This window comes from Falco peregrinus, chromosome 6, assembly GCF_023634155.1.
Source record: "Falco peregrinus isolate bFalPer1 chromosome 6, bFalPer1.pri, whole genome shotgun sequence".
In the NCBI taxonomy this organism is placed as follows: domain Eukaryota; kingdom Metazoa; phylum Chordata; class Aves; order Falconiformes; family Falconidae; genus Falco; species Falco peregrinus.
The window spans coordinates 92,806,463-92,826,420 of NC_073726.1; the positions used below are offsets into that span (position 1 = coordinate 92,806,463).

The 19,958-nt window shown below is 58.4% G+C and overlaps 2 protein-coding genes across 2 annotated transcripts; both read left to right on the top strand.

The window, feature by feature from the left end:
* Window positions 1-1,356: 1,356 nt before the first annotated feature.
* LRRC23 (leucine rich repeat containing 23) lies at window positions 1,357-7,680 on the top strand. Its single transcript, XM_027783800.2, has 7 exons — window positions 1,357-1,480; window positions 1,557-1,669; window positions 2,486-2,739; window positions 2,832-2,962; window positions 6,077-6,213; window positions 6,790-7,012; window positions 7,305-7,680. Exons 1-6 carry the CDS (start codon window positions 1,409-1,411, stop codon window positions 7,010-7,012), a joined length of 930 nt encoding a protein of 309 aa, XP_027639601.2. The 5' UTR covers window positions 1,357-1,408; the 3' UTR covers window positions 7,305-7,680.
* A 159-nt stretch (window positions 7,681-7,839) lies between these two features.
* On the top strand, window positions 7,840-17,266 carry ENO2 (enolase 2). The gene is made up of 12 exons (XM_013297601.3): window positions 7,840-8,011; window positions 11,084-11,175; window positions 11,819-11,914; window positions 12,191-12,249; window positions 13,260-13,329; window positions 13,481-13,614; window positions 14,281-14,503; window positions 14,950-15,147; window positions 15,274-15,475; window positions 15,684-15,792; window positions 15,930-15,988; window positions 16,307-17,266. The coding sequence occupies exons 2-12, from the start codon at window positions 11,091-11,093 to the stop codon at window positions 16,374-16,376; spliced, it is 1,305 nt and encodes a 434-aa protein (XP_013153055.1). The 5' UTR covers window positions 7,840-8,011; window positions 11,084-11,090; the 3' UTR covers window positions 16,377-17,266.
* The last annotated feature ends 2,692 nt before the right edge of the window (window positions 17,267-19,958 follow it).

A 19,958-nucleotide genomic window follows, 5' to 3' on the forward strand; every position in this document is an offset into this window, starting at 1 on the left:
AAAGGGAAAGGGCCTTGGACTTTGGTACTAACCCCAAGCACTGGTGGCCGTCAGCTCCGAGCAGCAATCCCAGCCTGTAAATACCCGGCTCCGCTCTGCACAGCCACCCACCCGCCTGCAGGTGCCGAAGCTGGGCGGGCGCTGCTGGCATCTGCCGGGCTCTGCCAAGCTGAGCTCCCCTGGCTCCCCAGCCCCAAGGGTCTGGCCGAAGCAGCAGCAACTGCGGTACATTGGGACACTGTGCCCCAAAGCATCCTGGCATCCCAGAGATCACACCATGCAAGGTTTCCTGCAAAGCCTGGGCCTGATTCTGCCCAACATGTTAATTAAACATCTAGCAGAGGGAATGTCTTTCCTCAGAGACACTCCCCAGCTGAGTGACCACCACCCTGCACAGCCCCATCTCACTCTGAGCCCCGTTTTCAGCAGCGGGGTGGATGGGACGACTCTGGTGGTCCCTTCCCACTGGAATGATCCTTCAATCTCTGGCTACACTCCTAATAATTGTGGATGTCACCCAGCTAGGAAGGGCCAGGAGCGCTTAGGAAGGCAGAGTAGGATCACAAAGTGCTTCTGCTGAAGGCAAGACACGCTCTGAGCTTCCCACGGGGAATTTATTACCCAAGATGACAAGCTATTGCAGTCAGAGCAGTACACGCATGCAAGTGCCTGGCTTGGGGGGAGCACCACCACCAGCGCGCGATGGAAGCCGACGGGCGCCAGCTGCGTGATGTGCTTCCAGAACCCTCTTGTAAAACATGGGAAGTCTCTTTTCTGGGGGGTTTGCTCAGGGCCGATGAGATGTTGGATGCCATGTTTGCCCTGCCCGAGGCAGCAGAAAGGCCCAGATCCACGGGGGCGATGGTACCGCTGGCGGGAGAAGGGGTGTCTCTGGGAAAGCCCAGGGATGAGGCCGCGTGGCTGAAGCAAAGGGTGCCCACAGCACCACGCAGCACCACGCAGCGACCCCCAGCACCCCGCAGGGCTCCTCAGGAGCACCCAGCACCCCGCAGCACCCTGCAGTCCCCCACAGCCCCCCCCCAGCACTGCACAAGATGCTGCAGCACCCCACAGCACCCCTCAGGACCCTGCAGCCACCCTGCAGGACCCCCCAGGACCTCTTAGGGCACCACTGCACCCCCCAGGGCCCTGCAGCCGCCCTGCAAGACACCCCAGCACCCCGCTGCACCCCAACAAGACCCCTCAGGAGCCCCCAGCAACCCGCAAGGCCCCGCGGAAGCCCTCTGCACCCCGCAGCTGGCCCCGCCCACTCCGCGCTGTCACTCAGTGCCGTTGCCATGACAGCGCCGCCGGGCACCGCCCCCGTTTCCATGGCAGCGGGCGGCGCGGCCCGCACAGCGCGGGAGGCCGCCGGGCTGAGGGAGCTGCCGCTGGCGGGCCTGCGGGCATGGAGCGGGGCGAGCGCGGCCTTCCTGGGGAGGAGGGGGAGCAGGAGGAGGAGGAGGAGGAGGAAGGACAGGTAAGGGAGGGGGCCGCGGCACGCTGTGGCTGCGGCTAGCCCGGCGCTGGTTGTGTTCTCTCCTTCTCCCCCCCAGGTGCCGGCCCCGCGGCCCCTCACGGAGGCCGCCCTGAGGGAGGGCCTCTCGCTCCTTGGTAAGACAGGCGACGGCCTGGCCCACGCCTATGTGAAGTTTGAAGCGAAATACAAGTGAGTGTGCGACACCTGCCCGCCCCCAGGAAAAGGCCCCCTCCTCCCTGGTCACCCATGTGGCCGCGGAGCAGCCAAGTGCAGGCAGGAGCGTCCCCAGGCCATGTCCTCAGGATCCCAGTCTGTGCCTCGGCATAGCCTGTCTGGCCTCTGCCCCGAGCAGGGCACTGCCTCTGCCGTAGCCAGGTGATGGGGACAGCGGTGTCCCCCTAGGTGGGGGGGAGCCTGCCCATCACTCTGGACTGTGGTCTCCGAGGGGCACCTGGGCAGGGTGACTTCCCCACAGGCACTGTGAGGCATCCATGAAGCATCCCTCCTGTTAACTTCTTACCTTTAAGGCATGTGCTTGTAAGTACAGTGCCTCAATGGCCTCGGAACAGTTTGGAGCCTCAGCCCCATCAGGCCTCAGTAAGACTGTCTTACAGCAGCTTCATAGGTATCTCAGCCAGCTTTTTCTCACTAGGAAAGTCCTTCCACACGGTCCTTGGTGTTGCCACTACCTTCTAACAGACTGCCCCCCACGCTTACCCTCTTTTCTGCTCTGCTTCTGTCTCCTGACAGATACAATTCAATGGGAATAAATACTCCCTGTGCCAGTAAAGCAGCTCCAATCTTCTCCATTCAGCCTTGTTTACAGACTATTCAGCCTGTCCCAATCGCCTGCCTTTTTCTTCCTTCTCTCCAGTAAGACTTCCCAGGACAGCAGGGAAGTGGGAAAGGAGGATGCCCTCCCTCCAGCAGTGGCAAGGAGCAAGCTGAAAGCTGGCAGCAGGGGGAAATGAGAGATGTTTACTATTCACATCCTCCCTCCCACAGGGACTTGACAGACATCAGCCTCCTCAAATGCTTCATTCACCTGCGATATGTGGATCTGTCAGAGAACAAGCTGCAAGATTTATCTCCACTGAACAGCCTAACCCACCTGCTTTGGCTGAAGGTTGATGGGAATCTGCTTACCAGTGCCTGCATGCAGGAGCTGCCCTACCTCCAGATCATCAGCTTTGCTCACAACCGCATCAAGGATATGGAGGGCATTACTCACCCCCGCTTAGCCAACCTCAGCCTGAAAGGTGATGCAGACCACCTCTCTTCATTCTTGTGCCCACAAGGCACTCTCTTTGGGCCAAATTAACTCATTGTTTCTTCCCCCTCTGTCCTTCAGGAAATAAAATTGAGACAGCTCTGGGCCTGAGTCACGGCCGATTGTTCAGCCTGCAAATCCTGGAGCTGCGAAGGAACAAGCTAGAGAGCACAGCAGGGCTCAGCCTTCCCATGCTCAAGAGCCTCTACCTGGTAAGAGATCAGCCAGCCTAGGGAGGGGGACAGGGCTGCTGCAGAGCCTGGCACCTCCAGTCAGTGGGAGGGGAGCAGACGCAGTCCCCTTCAAAGCAACATAGTTGTTCTGCTAGCCTGTTCAGTTCAATCTTCTCAGCCCAAGAGAGGAACGGATTTCAGAGAGCTAAAGAGACAAAACCACTTCTTTGAGGTTGCTCCTTCTACGCTGTCTGTGCAGAGAGTGCAAAGGGAATAGCCATTGACCAGTAATTGCTCTGCAGAGAGCAGAGGGGCTGGCATTGTTCAGTGCATCAGATTCTTCCCTCCTGGCCTCCTACGGGAGAGCGGTATTCTCTCCTGGCAGTGTTACAGGAGCCGGTATTTGGTGTGTCCTGGGACCCCCAGAGGTCAGTGGGGAAGGCAAGAGATTTGCTCTGAGTGACAGGGGGAAATGATGCCTCTTTCTCCTCCCTGATGGGCCTAATCAAATGCTGATTTTAAACCAGCACAATTACATGATTCACACCTTCAGCTGCCACAAAAGAAACTGATGGAACATTGCAGTGGAACTAACATAGGAGAAGCAATTTCCTAATATCATAAACAACTGTTTCAGGGAACATTTACTCCAAGAGATGCAAGTGAAGGAAGGCTTAGTCCCAAGCATCATGCAGTGCTACAGCTTGCAAAGACTAGGTAGTAGTCCTGAGTCACTACCTCCTAAAAAGCAATTAAAGATGATAAAGGCTTTGAAAGGCTATATGCTTTCTTTTCATCAAGACTCCCTGACAGAAGACACTTGAGGAGGTTGCTTGCTGGTATTGCCGGCACTTTTCTGGTAGAAAACAGATTTTAGGACTAGAGGTGCTCAAAGAAGGGATGAAGTGGATAAGTCACTAGATACAATACAGCATTTAAAAGTAAAACCAGCCACTTTAGTGCATGATTGGAGGGAAGCAAACACAGCACTAGTTTTAAAGAAGTTTCCTGGCACAATTGAGGGGATTTCTGAGCTGCACATATGAAGTGGGCAAATTGCAAGACGTGATTATTAAAACTAGAACAACTGACTCATATTCTCATTGGGGCTTGAATTTGTCTCCCATGCCTGCCTGGCTCATTAAATAATTTTGGAGTGGGCTCTCTCCCAGGAGTGCCTTGCTTTCTGTATAAAGATTTTGGTATTACTTGAGCCGCGGGGCAGACACAGCTGATGCCTCAAGGACAGGATTCAAGACAAAGGATTCAATTTAAAGGAACTGAACAGAATTTGGTTAATGTATGACGCAGCTACAGATGAAATTTAACATTGAAAAAGTTACGCCTACTAGCAGGAAGGCTATGAGCAGGCTGTGTACCACATGGCACTTGTATCAGTTTAAGAATCACTGCGGTCAGCAAGGCTGTGTTGGTTCTTGGTCCTTGTGCAGCAGCGGTGACAAAGGCTGGCTAGAGTGAGACCGGGTGTGCAGGAAGGGGAGAGGGAATCATGGGCAACATGTTACAGTAGCTTTCCATAAGAAATGGCGGCATCACATCTATGTGAAGAACTGGTATCTAAAGGTAAGGTGATGATGCGATCATTTAATTAAAGGTGTCATATGGAATGTTATTTGATTTATGGGGAAAAAAACCTACAACCCTGAACAAAGTCCATTCTGCATTGTCCTTTAGTGCTTGCAGGGCCAGAACTATTAAGACTATTCATGCTGCCGTAATGAAGAAAGTGAGAGTGATGGGATGTTAGAATCCATTTTACAGACCAGTGGTCTGTGATCTCCCCACTCTGTTTCCCACACCAGCTCCTGATTTCCTCTGGGGTTCAATGTACTGATCCTTCCTGACCGTTAAATCTGTTCACACGGCCTTCGCTAAATCTCCAGCTTTCCTCTTTTTGTCCTTGTGTCACTCACTTTACTTGGCCCAGCTGGTCTAGACTCTCCTTTGTCCAGTTCCCATTAAAATTCTCCTTTTCTACAAAATGTCCTTTTCCTGAGTGTCCCAGTCCTAAACTGTTCTCCAGTCCCACCAGTTCAGCATGTGCCCCTTTTATTAGTCTCGGGCAGCGGCCACGTGACCGCCTGGGTACCAACAAGGAGCAGAGCCCAACAGCAGCTCTCTTCCCATTTCCCGCTCAAGTACCTGCATCCTTGGAGGCTGCAGCCCTGAGCCACCGCCGCAAGTGCAGCCCTGCTCCGCTCCAGGCTGGGGAAGGCAACATGGAGGTTGTAGTTGCTGGGGTGCTCAGAGCTTGGCTGCGCAGGGCGGTGAGCAGCCTGACCCGGTGCTGCTGCTAGCGCTGCGGTGAGCACGGGCTTGGGCAGGAGGCCTCTAGCGGCCTTTTCCAGCCGGAATCCTGCTGTGAAACTGTTGTTGGAACTCAGGCCTTGGTATTTCCCCACCTCATAACCTGCCTCACAATGAAGTGAATGAAATTTGGTGATGGGGAATTTTGAACTCCCTGCCATAAGATTGTCAGATTTGCTGCAAGAAGGTGCATCTACAGATGGACAACAACAATTACGCCTGGAAAAGCTTAAAATTAAACCAGCCAACAACCTCCGGCCCCCTGCAACCTCCCTCAGGAACAGGCAGCCTGCTTCTGCTCCTGGAGGAGTAGATTTCTTGGTAGTAGATTTCCCTCACAAGAGAAGCAGCTGACACTGGAAGATCCCTGCGCTGCATGTATGTGTGTGTGTAGTATGTGTATGTAGACTATGTGACTGAGAGGGGCTGGTTATTCATCCTTTAAATACACCTGTTCCAGGCTCAGGTCCATGCTTTCCTCACCGCACCTGCTCTCTGAGGCCTTAGGGACATAGATTTGGCACTGCCATGTGAGGGGATGCTGGGCTGACAGTAGGGTGTTCATGTGGGGTGGCTTTGTCTCAGTCACCAAGTGATGCTACAGGAAACACTTTTTCAGCAAACTTTTGGTCCTTGAATCTGAATACTTAGAACTCATTTGGCCAAGACCCTGAGCAACCTGATCTAGCTTCCTCAGAGAAGGCTGTGTTATGAGCGGTAGGGAGCCTGAAGGGTAGAAAGAGCTGTGAAGGCCAGAAATGACGGCTGTTCCCTCTTCTGTGTGTCCCCTTTTTCCTTCTCTCTTCCTGCCTCCCTGGTGCTCAGGCCCAGAACGCCATTTGGAGCCTAGAAGGCCTTGAGGAGCTAGGGCAGCTGACTACTTTGCACCTGCGTGACAACCACATTGAGACCCTGGATGGATTCTGCAGTAGCATGAAGTGCTTGCAGTACCTCAATCTACGGTGGGTCCTCCCTGCTCTGCGTTGGGACTGGAGACCCCTTCATCAGGCTGTGCTCCCATTAAGACCGTTAGGATTTTCTGGTTTCTTTGGAAGTTGACGACCTGATGGGGATGGGTTGATCTTTTCTGTCCTTAACTGGTGTTCAGCACTCAGCTGCCTGGCAATATAACAGCCAGGGCCTTTCCTGGGCTTCTCAGAAAAGATCTGCCTCCCCAGTCACTCCCACACCCTGCCTCACACTTTTTATTCCTTGCCATAATTCCTTTGGATCCCTCCAAGCGTGTTCTCTGTGTGCTGGATGTGGCTGCAGGTGCCCTTCTCAGCATTTGCCACACAGGGCAATGGCCATGTCACACAGTTCAATGGACTGTCTAGCACAGAGAAACCCGGAGCAATGTCCTTTTTACCCCTCATTCTGGGGAGCTGCAGACAAATCTGCATCTTAGATCGCAGGTCTGTGGTCTATGGTTTATCATGCTGCCAAGTTTTGCCTTGTCTGTCTTGTCAGCTTACTGTTCCAAAGGGATCTCACTACTTGCATGTGTCTCTTTCCCCTGCTTTCTGTCCTTTCTCCAGGAACAATGGAATCAGCAGCTTTCAGGAGGTGGCAAAACTGCAGGTCCTCCCCATGCTGCAGGCACTGGTGCTGTTGGACAATCCATGCTCTGATGAACCTGATTACAGGTTGGAGGTCCTGGTCCTGCTGCCACACCTGCAACGCCTCGACAAGGAATTTTTTGAGCAAGATGAGCGGGCAGAGGCAAACAAAATCCGTCAGAAAAGGCAGGAAGAAGAATAGGTGAGAACAGCATGGCGGGAGAGGTGGGGGGAGAAAAAAGTGAAGGGAGAGAGGACCAAATGTACTGATCAAGCCTTTCCTCCCCTAGGTTGATAACCTGAGGAGAAGGCTGAGGGACATCAGTCACAAGGGCAGAGGAGCCTGAAACGGAGACCAGGCTTCACAACCCAATTGCGATGGCCAGCATCGCAACCCGATTGCCATTCCTGACTCCACTAGCAGAAGCGAGCAGCAGAAGGGGAAAAGAAATTGGGGATAGAGTCGTCTAACTTCTCCCTCTTTCCTTCTTCAGGAAATGGAAGGATCTCTCCAGGGAGATGTGACTGAGTGACCCTGGTTTTTAACACCTGTTCCCAGAGCCAGCCAAGATTTGGAGACGCCTTCCCTGACGTGTGCAGCTGGGAGAAGTGAGAGCTGTAGGTACCGCAGCTACTGTCACCTCATTTTGCCCCTGGAGAAGAGGGGAGGGCTGCCCACCCCAGTCCTGGAAGTTGCCCTGAGGCACTGCAGTGTTTTTGCAGTCACTGCACTCATACGCTCTGTTCTCGGTAGAGGCCCAAGAGGGAAAAGGGGAAAGGGAAGAGTTACAGGTTCTGTGGTTTGATTTATGGCTCCCAAAAATCTGACAAGATTTTCTGTTTTGAATAAAAATAATTAATGAGCCTGGAGTGACTGGCATTGTTTATCCTGCCCACCCACTCCTATTCCCTGGCTTTCTCATCCTCGTCTGTCTGTGTCTGTTCCCTGCCTCTCTCTCTCTCTTTCTCTCTCCATCCTCTACGTGCTGTTTGCAAAGCTTTGCTAAATCCTGACTCATCGCAGCTCTGGGTCACATGCTGCCGTCCCGGCCCTATCAGGGGCGTCTCCATCCTGCCGCCGCCGCCGCTGGCTTAGAGGACACATCATCTCCCCTTGAGGTCCTGCATCCCTCTCCAGCTTCGTCCTCTCTCCTTTCTGCCAGCATTTGCTCAGTCTCCCGTTCACCCCTGCCCTGGGAAGGTAAGTGTCTCCCCACTTACTGGCGGGGAGGGCCAGCACCCCCTCCCCGCAGGCAGGGCTCTGCTCCGCACCCTGTGCCCTCCAAACCCCACACGCACCTTGGGGTCCCTGCGGAGATGGACCGCCGGGAGCGGCACGAACAACCGAACTCCCCTCACTCCCTCCCCCTGCTCCTCCCACCTCCTTCTCCTCACCCCCACCCTTCTCACTTTTCTTTCATATTTTAATTTCAGGTACTCCCTCCTTCCCTACCCCCGGCAAGCATCTTGTCAGATGTGAACCTAGGGGAACTGCAGGCGGGGGGCGAGCAGCCAGCATAGGGGGTGCTCCCAAGGGCACTGCCGGGAGGAGCCCTTACCTGCGGGCGGGGAGTGGTGGGGAGCAGGCACAGCTTGGCCCGGGCACTGCCGGGGAAAGGCCCCAGCCCCAGCGCAGAGCGGCCCCCCCGGGCCCCCCCCAGGCGCTGGCACAAGCACAAGCACTCGCCGGCTCCCGGGGGGAGGGAGGGAGGAGAAGGGATGTTTTCCTGTCCGCACAACCCCACGCCACCCAGGGGAGGGGGGGCAGCAGGGAGAGGAGGTGACAACCAAGCAAGCAATAGCTGCATCAGCCACGACACTGCAGCAGTGCGGGCTTCCCGGGAGCAGTGCCCAGCCCGGGGGGGTGGCAGCAGCACAGGGGGCTGGTGGCAGTGGCCTGGGGGAGAGGGCTTCGCCCTGCCGGCCTGCCTGGCGGGGAGGAGGAATAGCTGCAGCGCCAGCCCCAGCGAGACCATGCCCTCGCAACAAGCAGTGCCCACAGGAAGGCACTGCAGCAGCGCCAGCCTCCCCCGGGTGCCCAGCCCAGACCCTGCTCAGGGAGAGGCTGCCCAGCTCCAGCCTGGCTCCTCTTCCTCGCTGTGGTCCGCGAGCTCCTGGCTATGGCTCCATCCCAATCCTTTATCCTGGCTTATCCGTCTCTGACCTCCTTTCAGGACAGTGCAGCTGATGCCAGGGATTTCAGGATGGTTCTTTGTGCTTTTTGAAGGAGGGCAAATGCAGGGGGACATGGGGCAGCAATGCAAGTGCAGGGAAGGGTTTTAAAGGTCTGAGAGGGGAGGAAAGACCCAGGGAGTGATGGGATGGGGCAGGCAAAGCTGGATTTGGGGTTGTTGTTTGGCTTCCTCGAAGCTGGTCCCAACAGGGGCAGGTGGATGTGACCACGGGCACCATGACCACATAAGCAGAGAGGCATGGGTCTTGCTGTCAAAGATCACTAGTGGGGTCCTGTTCCTTGCTCCCCGTGGAGGCTGTTGGGGCACGGCCAGGGCACTGCCGCAAAGGAAGCTCGCATCTGCGCGGGCACGGCTCTGGAGGAAGTTCCCGCGGTGTGTGCCAGATGGTGCGAGGAGCACCGCCAAAGCGGCTGACGGGGGATCCCAGCCCAGATGGACGTGGTGGAGAGCCCTGCGCAGGCTCTAGAGAGCCCCGATGTTGCTGAGAAACTCCCCAGTATGGGAAGCTCTTGCTGAAACTTCAGAGCAGAGCAATTCCCTCACACCTGCCTGATTTCCACCCACCCGAGGCAACAGGGCCAAGAGCTGACTCTGACTCCCCCCAGCCTGCTTCGTCACTGCTCTCAGTGCCGTGATGTGCCATTTGCAGCCCCCGGCTCCGCGCTGAGCCCCCGTGCTGGCCGTCCCTCCCGCCAGACTCTCACACGCACCACGGCACAGGTCTGACCCCGGGCCTGGCCTCCGCACAAAGTTTTGTGTGGGGCTGGCCCTGCTCAGGCTTGAGTGAATCATCCGTGGGAGCCAGGGGAGGAAAACGTGGTGGGGCTGGGGGCACGGGGCGACCCGCCCCTCGCTGCTGCTCCCTCTCCAGGGACCTGCCGCTCCCCGCCATCACGTGGCCCCGTGCAGAAGGTGGGATGCGAGGGAATGAGTTGTTTTGCACCCCCTCAAGAGCAAAGCAAAGAGAAGCTGTGTCAGACAGCCCTCCTCACCCACCAGCCTGTTCCCCACTTCAGGTTTGGCTGGGCACCCCAGAACGCCAGGTTCCCCCATCTGACAGAGATGCCTCCAGGTCTCATCCACTCCCCCAAGCAGAGTGAAGGGACTGACCCAGTCCCCCCCGTCCCTTCAGAGCCCTCTCCGCCACGTCTGAGGCACTGTGGCCTTCGGCAAGATGGCTCCTCAGGCCGCCAGCCTCTGCCATGCTCCCGGCGCCTTGCCCGGCGGCTGATGGGGGAACCGGGAAGGCTGAGCCAGGCGCTCGGCCAAGGGGATGGCAGCTCCCCCCACCATGGGCTGCAGAGGGTCCCCGCAGGTCAGTCACCCCCTGCCCTGCCCCAGCAGCTGCCACGCTCAGCTGGCTCCCTGCCTGCTGCCCGGCCACGACCGCTGCATGCTGCCTGGCCCTGGTGGGCACCATCCTCGCCTGCTGGCAAGGAGAAGGGAGGCGCCGGGAGCTGATGCCCTGTCCTTGGCACTGGGGCTGGGGGCAGCTCCCGGCTGCAACAGCTGCGCCCTCCCTCTCTGCTGCCGGTGGGTGCTGTGGCACCCTCCCTGTCTCCAGAACCCTCCCCATCTCCAGCACCCTCCCCGTCTTGTCTCCAGCACCCTCCCCATCTCTGGCACCCTCCCCATCTCCAGCACCCTCCATCTCCGGCACTCTCCCTGTCTCCAGCAGCCATGCTCATGTGAGGACCCCTGAGAAGGGGCAGCGCTCAGCCCTGGTGCAGGGAGAGAGGCTGCCATCTGCAGCAAAGGGACAGAATAAATTCTAATAGGTGACTGGTTCCTGGACAAAATTTGGGTAGGTTGCCACACCTGGGTTTTAACAGCAGTTTCTAAACTTCCTTGAGGCAATAGTTTTATCTCCAGCTCCTAAGGGCACTCTTCCCTGAGCTGCCATCTCTCTGTCGGTGTCTTCTCTAGACATTAGAAGGGTGAGCACCACGTCTTGGGTGTTCATCAGAGCTGAACACGTCCTCTCCCTCTTCCTCTCCCCTTCCCCCTCCCTCTCCCCCTCCCCCTCCCTCCCCCCCTCCCTATCCCCCTCCCCCTCCCCTTTCCTCCCCTATCCACAGGCTCACCATGGCAGTGGAGAGGATCCATGCCCGCGAGATCCTGGACTCCCGTGGGAACCCCACGGTTGAGGTGGACCTCTATACCCACAAAGGTACGTGGGTGAGGACAAGAGATGGGGGGAAGGTCCTGCCTGCCCTGGCAGAGCTGGCACTGCACAGCAGCCTGGCACACACCCCGAGAGCATGAAGGATGAAGGGTCTTCTCCAGCAGCCAGGGAGCCGGGGCAGGAGGCAGCGACCACAGCTCTGCTTGTGGCTCTGCTTGTGCCTGTGCTCAGCGAGTCCACACGTGTACTGGGCACATCATGACGAGACAGCTGGCTGCTGTGTATGTGACTCAAGCCACGTGCCTGCTAGTAGCAGGGATGGAAAGTTTCATTAACATAAATCTGTTTACCTTCTTATTTACCTCTCCTGTGGGTCAGGCTGCCTCTGGAACCAGTAGGAGGGCTGAGGAGCCAGGCTTCTACCCGTCACCCATAGTTCAGGGACCAGTGGGGACCTCTGGGTGCCTGAGATCCAGGTTTCTCAGTCTGGAAGTGCTGGGTACATTTATTTCTGCCACCCTGGTGCTGCACCTCGGAGAAGACCAGCCAGGAGCAGCCAGCCAGCGGGGCCACACATTTGCACAAGTGGTTGCCACCGTTTCCCCACACAAGCAGGACACAACTGGTGCCTGAGGGCTTTCCCTCTTCACCCTCCGCTTGTCTCACGCCATGTTTTGCTGTTTCCCAGGCATGTTTCGAGCAGCGGTCCCCAGCGGCGCGTCCACTGGCATCTATGAAGCGCTGGAGCTGCGAGACAATGACAAGTCGCGTTTCCTCGGGAAAGGTGGGGAGATGCTGCCGACCCCATCCCCAGCGCTGCTGTGGGCAGGGCCCCACCAGAGGGTACCACTCACCCGCTGGCATGACACGGCTGCGCCCTACTGCCCTCAGGGAGACGGCAGAGGCACAGACCTAGCGTAAAGTGAAAGATCAGGCCTCGATCTTCTCTCACTGCCTCCTTCTCTGTCTCTCTATCGGTCCTCGCCCTCCCTCTTTCCACTCTCCTCTTTGCCTCACCCTCTCTCTCTCTCTCTTTCTCTCTGTCTTTTCCCTTCTTTAGGGGTCCTGCAGGCCGTGGATCATATCAACAGCACTGTCGCCCCAGCTCTCGTGGGCTCTGTAAGGATTTCTCTTTGTTTTGCCTTGTCCAACGCTTACTCTGGTCTGTCTCTGTCCCCTGATCTCTGTTTCTGCCTCTCTTCATCTCACTGGGTTAACAGACATAGTGATGCTCTCTGTGACCATGGGCACTCCACTCCTGCCCTCCATGCCTGTGTGTCTCCACAGCAATCTTTTCTTGGGGTGGGAAGGATTTAATGCTACCTGGTCCACCGCAGCATCCGTACCACCTAACTAGTCCCCTTAACTCTCCCTGTAGAGCTGTCTGCCTCTTCCAGGTGTGCTCCTCCTCAAGCACTGAGTCTCCCCTACATGTCTGTGGCCTCACACCCGTTCGTCCCACCCAGCAGTCATGGTGGGATGAGCGATGACCATGATGTGCAAGGGCTGGCAGCCCCCCCAGCATGGCTTTGCGGGTCAGTGGTCTCACATCTGCAACCCAGTTGTACCTGGAGCCTGCTCTGAAGAGAGCCGAGGTCAAGCCATGCATTAGACCCTGTGCAGCCCCTGGACAGGGGGTGTCTGGCTGAGACCCCAGCTCTCTCCACCCCATAAAAATACCTGGCCTGGTAGTGGGCTGCCTGTGCGGGGGCTAATCCTGCTCTCCGCCTCGCTGCTGGGGATGGATCCATCCAGCCTACAGGCACTTGCTTGAGGCTGAGCATGCATTGTTGTTCTGCCCAGCTTCTGTGTGGCCCCAGCACCACAAAGCTTCCTGGAAGCTGCCAGAAGGCTGGGTAAGCCCCCGGGGTGGGGTGGGGGGCTGCAGCTGAGCCCCCCCTCCGGCATGGGTATGTCCACACTGCACCGCAGCAACATCGTCGTGGTTACCTCACCTACCTGACCGTATAGCAAGGCACTCGTTTCCAGAGCTTTCTGTGTATGTGTCCCCCCACCAGCTAAAAAGGTTCCTGTACCCCCAGCTTCTCCATCAGCGCCTCCTTCCTTGCACACCAGAGCCAGCAGCTCGTCACAGCCCCCCCTCCTCAGGAGCTGTTTCTTCCTTGCAGGGCCTCTCTGTTGTGGATCAAGAGAAGATCGACAATTTGATGCTTGAGATGGATGGCACAGAGAACAAATGTAATTCATGCTTTTTTTTTGCTTTTTTTTTTTTTTTTTTTTTGGCCTGGGGAGGAAAGAGCATGGGAGGGCGCAGGGCTGGAGCAGGGGCACCCGCTGGGCAGGGGGTTGCTGCCTGAGAAGCCCAACTCCTCCTTGCTTTTGCCTGCAGCCAAGTTCGGTGCCAATGCTATCCTGGGGGTTTCGCTGGCCGTCTGCAAGGCGGGAGCTGCGGAGAAGGATGTCCCCCTGTACCGGCACATTGCTGACCTGGCTGGCAACTCTGATCTCATCCTTCCTGTGCCAGTAAGGTTCCTTCATCCTTGACACCCACCTTCAGAAACTCCAAAAGAAACTTCAAAGGGTGTGTTGGGAGGGAGAGCAGGAAGGGACATAGTGCTGACCATCAGCTGAGTGCATGGCACTCGTCAAGGCCTGAGATTTGTCAGGTTTCCAGACAGAAAAGCGGGGCCGGAGTAGGACATGGCAGGGGTTGTGGTGGGGGTTGGCTGAGGATCTCGCTCTTGGCACAAGAACCAGAGTGCGTCATGTGAACCCTATGGGGCACAATTCAAAACACACGGGTCTTCATAGCAGGGGTAGCTGCACTGTGAAACTCCCTCACAACAGGTGTTGTGGGTGCCAGAATTTTCTTGGGAGTCAAGGAGGAAGGTCCTGGAAGAGAGACTGACAGCTTTGCTGATAAACACACAGAGCACAGATAAACACAGATAGTTCGGGAGATGTCTGGGAGGGAAACAGGTGGGAAAGTCCTCTCCAGCCATTTGCTTTGAGCCACCGTTGGGAGGAAGACCCTGGGCTTTTACACCTTTGGTCTGGTGCATTGTAGCCGATGCGTTCCGTCACCCTGTGGGACGTGGCAGGAACGGGCACGGTGGCTCACTGGGGAGCCTCCTCTAGGTGGTGCCAGGACCCGTTCCTTCAGCTCTGATCTCTTACTGACTCTTCCAGGCTTTCAACGTGATCAATGGAGGTTCCCACGCAGGCAACAAACTGGCCATGCAGGAATTCATGATCCTGCCTGTGGGGGCTGAGAGCTTCCGCGATGCCATGCGCATTGGGGCTGAAGTCTATCACAACCTCAAGAGCGTCATCAAGGAGAAGTATGGCAAAGATGCTACCAATGTGGGTGATGAGGGAGGCTTTGCCCCCAACATCCTGGAAAACAGTGAAGGTGAGAGCTCTGCAGAGGTGGGGTGCCCCTGACTGCAGTGCTCCGGCTTCCTATACCCAGCTCACAGCGCTCCCCAAAGATTGCTTCAAAATACGATGCCTCAGTGTCATTGACCCTGTGTTAGGCAGCGGTTTCTAAGGTCCTTCTCCATGGGGTGGCCTTGGCCTGCTACAGCCTCTCCATACAAAACTTTCCTGCATGTGCACACTTTTCCAAGGCCTCCCCACAGCTCAGAGACAAGCCGCAGGATTGTACTTCAATTCTCCCTAGTCCCTTTGGACATGGCCCCCACAGCTCCTTGGCATGTCTCTGTCGCACTCTGGGCTCCCTTCCACCTCCCCTGTCGCACCGCCAGGCTCTCAGAACGCTCCCAGAGGAGGTTCCCGCTGGAGGGTAGAGCGGTCTGCATGGGCTGGCCCTCCTGAATGCATCTGTCGTCCTCACAGCTCTGGAGCTCCTCAAGGAAGCCATCGACAAGGCAGGCTACACGGACAAGATTGTCATTGGTATGGATGTGGCGGCCTCCGAGTTCTACCGTGATGGCAAATATGACCTGGACTTCAAGTCCCCAGATGACCCAAGCCGCTACATTTCTGCAGATGAGCTGGGCGACCTCTATCAAAGCTTTGTACGTGATTATCCAGGTGAGCTTCCGTGCCTGGCAGCAGGGAATTGGTGCTGGTGTCACATACTTCACAGGCGCGTACCCTCTGGTTTTGGGGTGGGGAGGGAGGCAGCTTTGACTCATGTCTCTCACGTTGCCCCTTCAGTGGTCTCCATTGAGGACCCTTTTGACCAAGATGACTGGGAGGCCTGGTCCAAGTTCACAGCCAATGTGGGGATTCAGATAGTGGGAGATGACCTGACGGTGACAAACCCTAAGCGCATCGAGAGAGCTGTTGAAGAGAAGGCCTGCAACTGCCTCCTGCTCAAAGTCAACCAGATTGGGTCCGTCACAGAGGCCATCCAAGCGTAAGTCCAGCCCACTGCCCTCGTCATCCGCTGGAGGGGCTGGTGCTGAGCCACAGCAGGGTGTCACGCTGCCCGCTGGTGAGCAGGCTTTTGTCTCCACCGGAGTGTAGGGTGCTGCGGGTGGGAGGAGAGGGTGCTGGGATCCCACCCTGTGCTGCCGGCGGTTATAGGAGTGGGAGCTCCTGACCGTGTTTCTTGCTCATGGCAGCTGCAAGCTGGCCCAGGAGAATGGCTGGGGTGTGATGGTGAGCCATCGATCTGGGGAGACCGAGGACACCTTCATTGCTGACCTGGTTGTAGGACTGTGCACTGGGCAGGTAGGTGAGACCTGGGCCACGCACAAGCCTGGAGGAAAGCAAAGAGGGGCTAAGACAGAATCCCCTGCCCCACCACGGTAAACTGGGGCAAGCCGTAACAGTTTCTTACAGCATTTGTTTTGGGGATTGCTTTGCAGATAAAGACGGGTGCTCCCTGCAGGTCTGAACGCCTGGCTAAGTACAACCAGCTCATGAGGTAAGGGGCTCCAGGGACAGGAACGCAGAAGAGAGGATGGGGTACTGACTGATGGGAGCGGGAGAAGCTGCAAGCCCAGGGGCTTGCAGGAGAAATGTTACAAAGGCATGGCTGGAGCTGGCAACGGGGTCCCGGGAGGTGTCTGGAGCAGACCCCTTCCCTCTGCCTCGGCGTGGGGGTGCAGCCCCACAGGCGCGGGAGCTGGCAGGAGCTGAGCTCCTCCGGCCGCGTCAGCTCCCTGCTGGTGCCCTGTCCCACCGGCACCACTGCTCCCGGGTAGCACGGGCCTGATGTGTGCTGTCTCTCTCTCTCCTGCAGGATTGAGGAAGAGCTGGGCGACGAAGCACGCTTTGCCGGACACAACTTTCGCAACCCAAGTGTTCTTTGAACATTGTCCCCAGGGCACAGCCACCCTGCTGCTCTTTCCCCCCTCACAGACTCTGAAGCCCCCTCCCTCTACCGCTCCCTTTTTTGCTCTTTCTCCCCCCTCTGCCACCTGGTTCCCTCTCACCTCAAACCCCTCAAGTTCAGGTGTCCCCGGCTAGATGTACCCAGGTGAAGGATGAGAGAGAGGCCTGCACCCTGTCCCTTGCTTTGGGGTCATAAGCATTTCTGGATCTAGGCATCGTGTGTCTTTTGTTTGGAGTTTTTGTGTGCAGGGCTGCGTCTGAGCCACTCTGTTCACGTGTTAGACTAAGGCAGCATGCTGCCCACAGGGTGTGTTTCCCTCAGACACCGAAGCATGTACGGTGAACATATGTGCGTCGTTGGCTGGGCAAGTGTCGCACCCGTAGCTGTGTCCGGACGAGTGTCACCAGTGGCTCGCTCTCGTTGTGCATGCGTAGGTGTACGTGTACCAGCCCACGGCATCCCTGTGCCCGAGGCGCGTGTCCGTCCTGAGCCCCAGGGGGCCCCACGTGGCCCTTCCTCCACCGCGAGTGCTGTGCTGTGTTGGGCTGTGCTTGCCAGCAGCTTAGCGTTGACATGCACTGCTGTCCCTCACTGGGTGTGCACGTGTGTGCGTGTGTGCGTGTGCTGTCAGTCTCCGGGTCAGCACAATAGTACTGTGGGGCGATATATTAAAACACATCCGTAAACAAACCCATGCTCTCATTTGCTTCTCGTGACCTTTTCTCTCTTGTTCCCTTCCCTCCTGCACTCCTTCACCCTTTCCTCCGCCCCATAATGTCTGCTTCACCTTCTAGACAGCCCATGCTCAGCTGAGCAACAGACAAACTACAGATCCCAAAACTCAATTAAAATGTATTTCACACCTGAGTTGCCTGGCTTGGCCCCGTAATTCTCTCTACACACCAGCCTTTGGGAAATGGGGACATTTTGCCATCAAAGCAGGAGAGGCTCACATGGAAATGTAACCAAAACAAGCAGAGGGGACCAGCCAAAGAAGATGCCCAGGTACTGCCCTCCCTGCCCCTCCCCATCCTTTTACAGCCTGGTCCCACCACCAGACAGCTGTTGGCCACCTGGCTGGGGAACACCAAGGGGGAGGCAGGCGGGAGGATGGGAGTTGCCCCCCGCCATCTCCACCAAGCCACATTACATGAGGATCTGCTGCTGCACAGGGATTTTAATTGTGCCCTCCACTGATGTAAAGACCTGAGGATGGGCCCCAGGCCAGCTGCCCATGGGACTCGAGTGATGGAGAACTGGAACAGCAAGGCTTTGGGGGTGAAAAGGCTGATCTCCTCCCTAAAACGGGGCTTGCACAGTGGTGGATGGAGGAGTTGGTGGGATGCCGGTCTCTCTCAGCTCCATCTTGTTTCACGCAGGCAGCACAGCAGTGCCGGGGGAAGGCGGCCCATGCTCCAGCCAGGGCCCCAGCAGGCTGAGTGCCAGCAGAGCCCCAGCGCCTGCTCAGCACCGTTAATTCTGGACAGGCTCCAACGATAGGCGGGAGGCTGGGGGGGTGCCAAAATCCAACTCAGGCTTTGACAAGAGAATAAATGATAAAGCTGCCTTGCCCACCATCCTTGGTTCATGCTGGTAACCCCTGCCTGCACCTGGGCACGCGCAGGTCCTGCAGACCTCCTGCCCTGCTGCACTGCAGAAACTGTCCAGACCCGGTTTAAGCCATGCATGCTGCCTTGCCTTTTGTGATGAGCAGGGAACAAGGGGACAGGCTGAGGTTGCTCAGCAAGCCCCAGGCCCCCTCGCCTGTCCCCTGGTGCAGACTTCTGAATCGAGAGATACCATTTTAAAACACCGGCATTGCACTGCCGATTCCTTACTAAGCAGCACAGAGAAGGGATTTAATTCGGGGTGGCAAGACAAAGGCTATGGCACACATGCCTGGCATGGGCAGGAGAGTGGGAGGGAGGATGCAAGGGTGGAGGCAGGGTGGGTTTCTGGGGGGTGGCCAGTGGCTACAGGGCAGACCTCGGTGGCCAGGAGGAGCTTGTGCCCCGGCTGCCAGCCGCCTCTCACCCAGCTCTCCGTGAAGTGTCCCCCTCAGCCTCCCGGGGTAGGGGGGCGGCGCAGCAAAACTTGCCCCAGACTCAAAGCCGCCCCTGGCAGCTGGCGTGTCCAGCGGCACCGCTCGTCCCCACGCCTGAACACCCCCACGCTACCCCGGGGGCGCGGGGGGCCGGGGAGCCGCTGCCGGCCCTACCGAGGATGGGCACCGCGGGAGGATGCTCACACCCCCAAGGGGGGACTGGGGGTAGGGAATGTGGGCACTGTGGGGTGCCAGGGGGACTGTGAGGTGCCAGGGGTGCCGGGGAGGGCCAGGGGGCCGGCTGCCACCCCCGCACGGCGGCGGGGCCGCGGCTGCCGCTGGGAGCTGTAGTCCGGGCGCTGCTCGGGGAAACACTCCATTTTCCCGCACCGGACCCGCCGCGCCGGCGCTGAGACCCCGCCAGGGGAGGGGGCCCGGCCCCCCCGGCCCGGCCCCGCCGCCAGCCCCCGGCCAGCCTCCGCAGCCAGCTCCGCAGCCAGCTCCGCAGCCAGCCCCCCGGCCAGTCCCGCAGCCAGCTCCGCCGCCAGCCCCCCGGCCAGTCCCGCAGCCAGCTCCCGCAGCCAGCCCCCGCAGCCAGCCCCCGCAGCCAGCTCCCGCAGCCAGTCCCCGCAGCCAGCCCCCGCAGCCAGCCCCGCAGCCAGTTACCCAGCCAGCCCCGCAGCCAGCCCCCCGGCCAGCCTCCGCAGCCAGCCTCCGCAGCCAGCCTCCGCAGCCAGCTCCCGCAGCCAGCTCCCGCAGCCAGCTCCCGCAGCCAGCTCCGCCGCCAGCCCCCCGGCCAGTCCCGCAGCCAGCTCCCGCAGCCAGCCCCCCGGCCAGTCCCGCAGCCAGCTCCCGCAGCCAGCTCCCGCAGCCAGCCCCCCGGCCAGTCCCGCAGCCAGCTCCCGCAGCCAGCTCCCGCAGCCAGCTCCGCCGCCAGCCCCCCGGCCAGTCCCGCAGCCAGCCCCCCGGCCAGTCCCGCAGCCAGCCCCCGCAGCCAGCCCCCGCAGCCAGCCCCCGCAGCCAGCTCCGCAGCCAGCCCCCGCAGCCAGCTCCCGCAGCCAGCCCCCGCAGCCAGCCCCCGCAGCCAGCCCCGCAGCCAGTTACCCAGCCAGCCCCGCAGCCAGTTACCCAGCCAGTCCCCCGGCCAGGCCTGGGCCAGCCCGGCCCCGAGCAGTGGGGTTTTGCGGCGGGAGGTGCCGCTGGTGCGGGTGCTGCCCTCCCGCCCGCCTTTGTTGTGGGCGCTGGGATCTCGCAAACGCCGCAGCTGTGGCTCGGCCGGCAGGGCGGGTTTCGGGATTAAAGTTTCTCAGCTTTCCCAAGAGCATCTCGCGCATCTCCCCCTCCATTTGCCACTTTTTGTGCGAGGAGGGGAAGCAGGTGCCCGAGGTGGCCGGTGCTGCCTGCTGAAATGCAGCAGCGGTGCCACATCAGGGAGTGGGTGCAGATGTCCCTGCGTTGTGGCAAGAATTTGCCAGTGAGGTGTTGCCACATCCCTGTGTCAGGGAAGATTCGTGG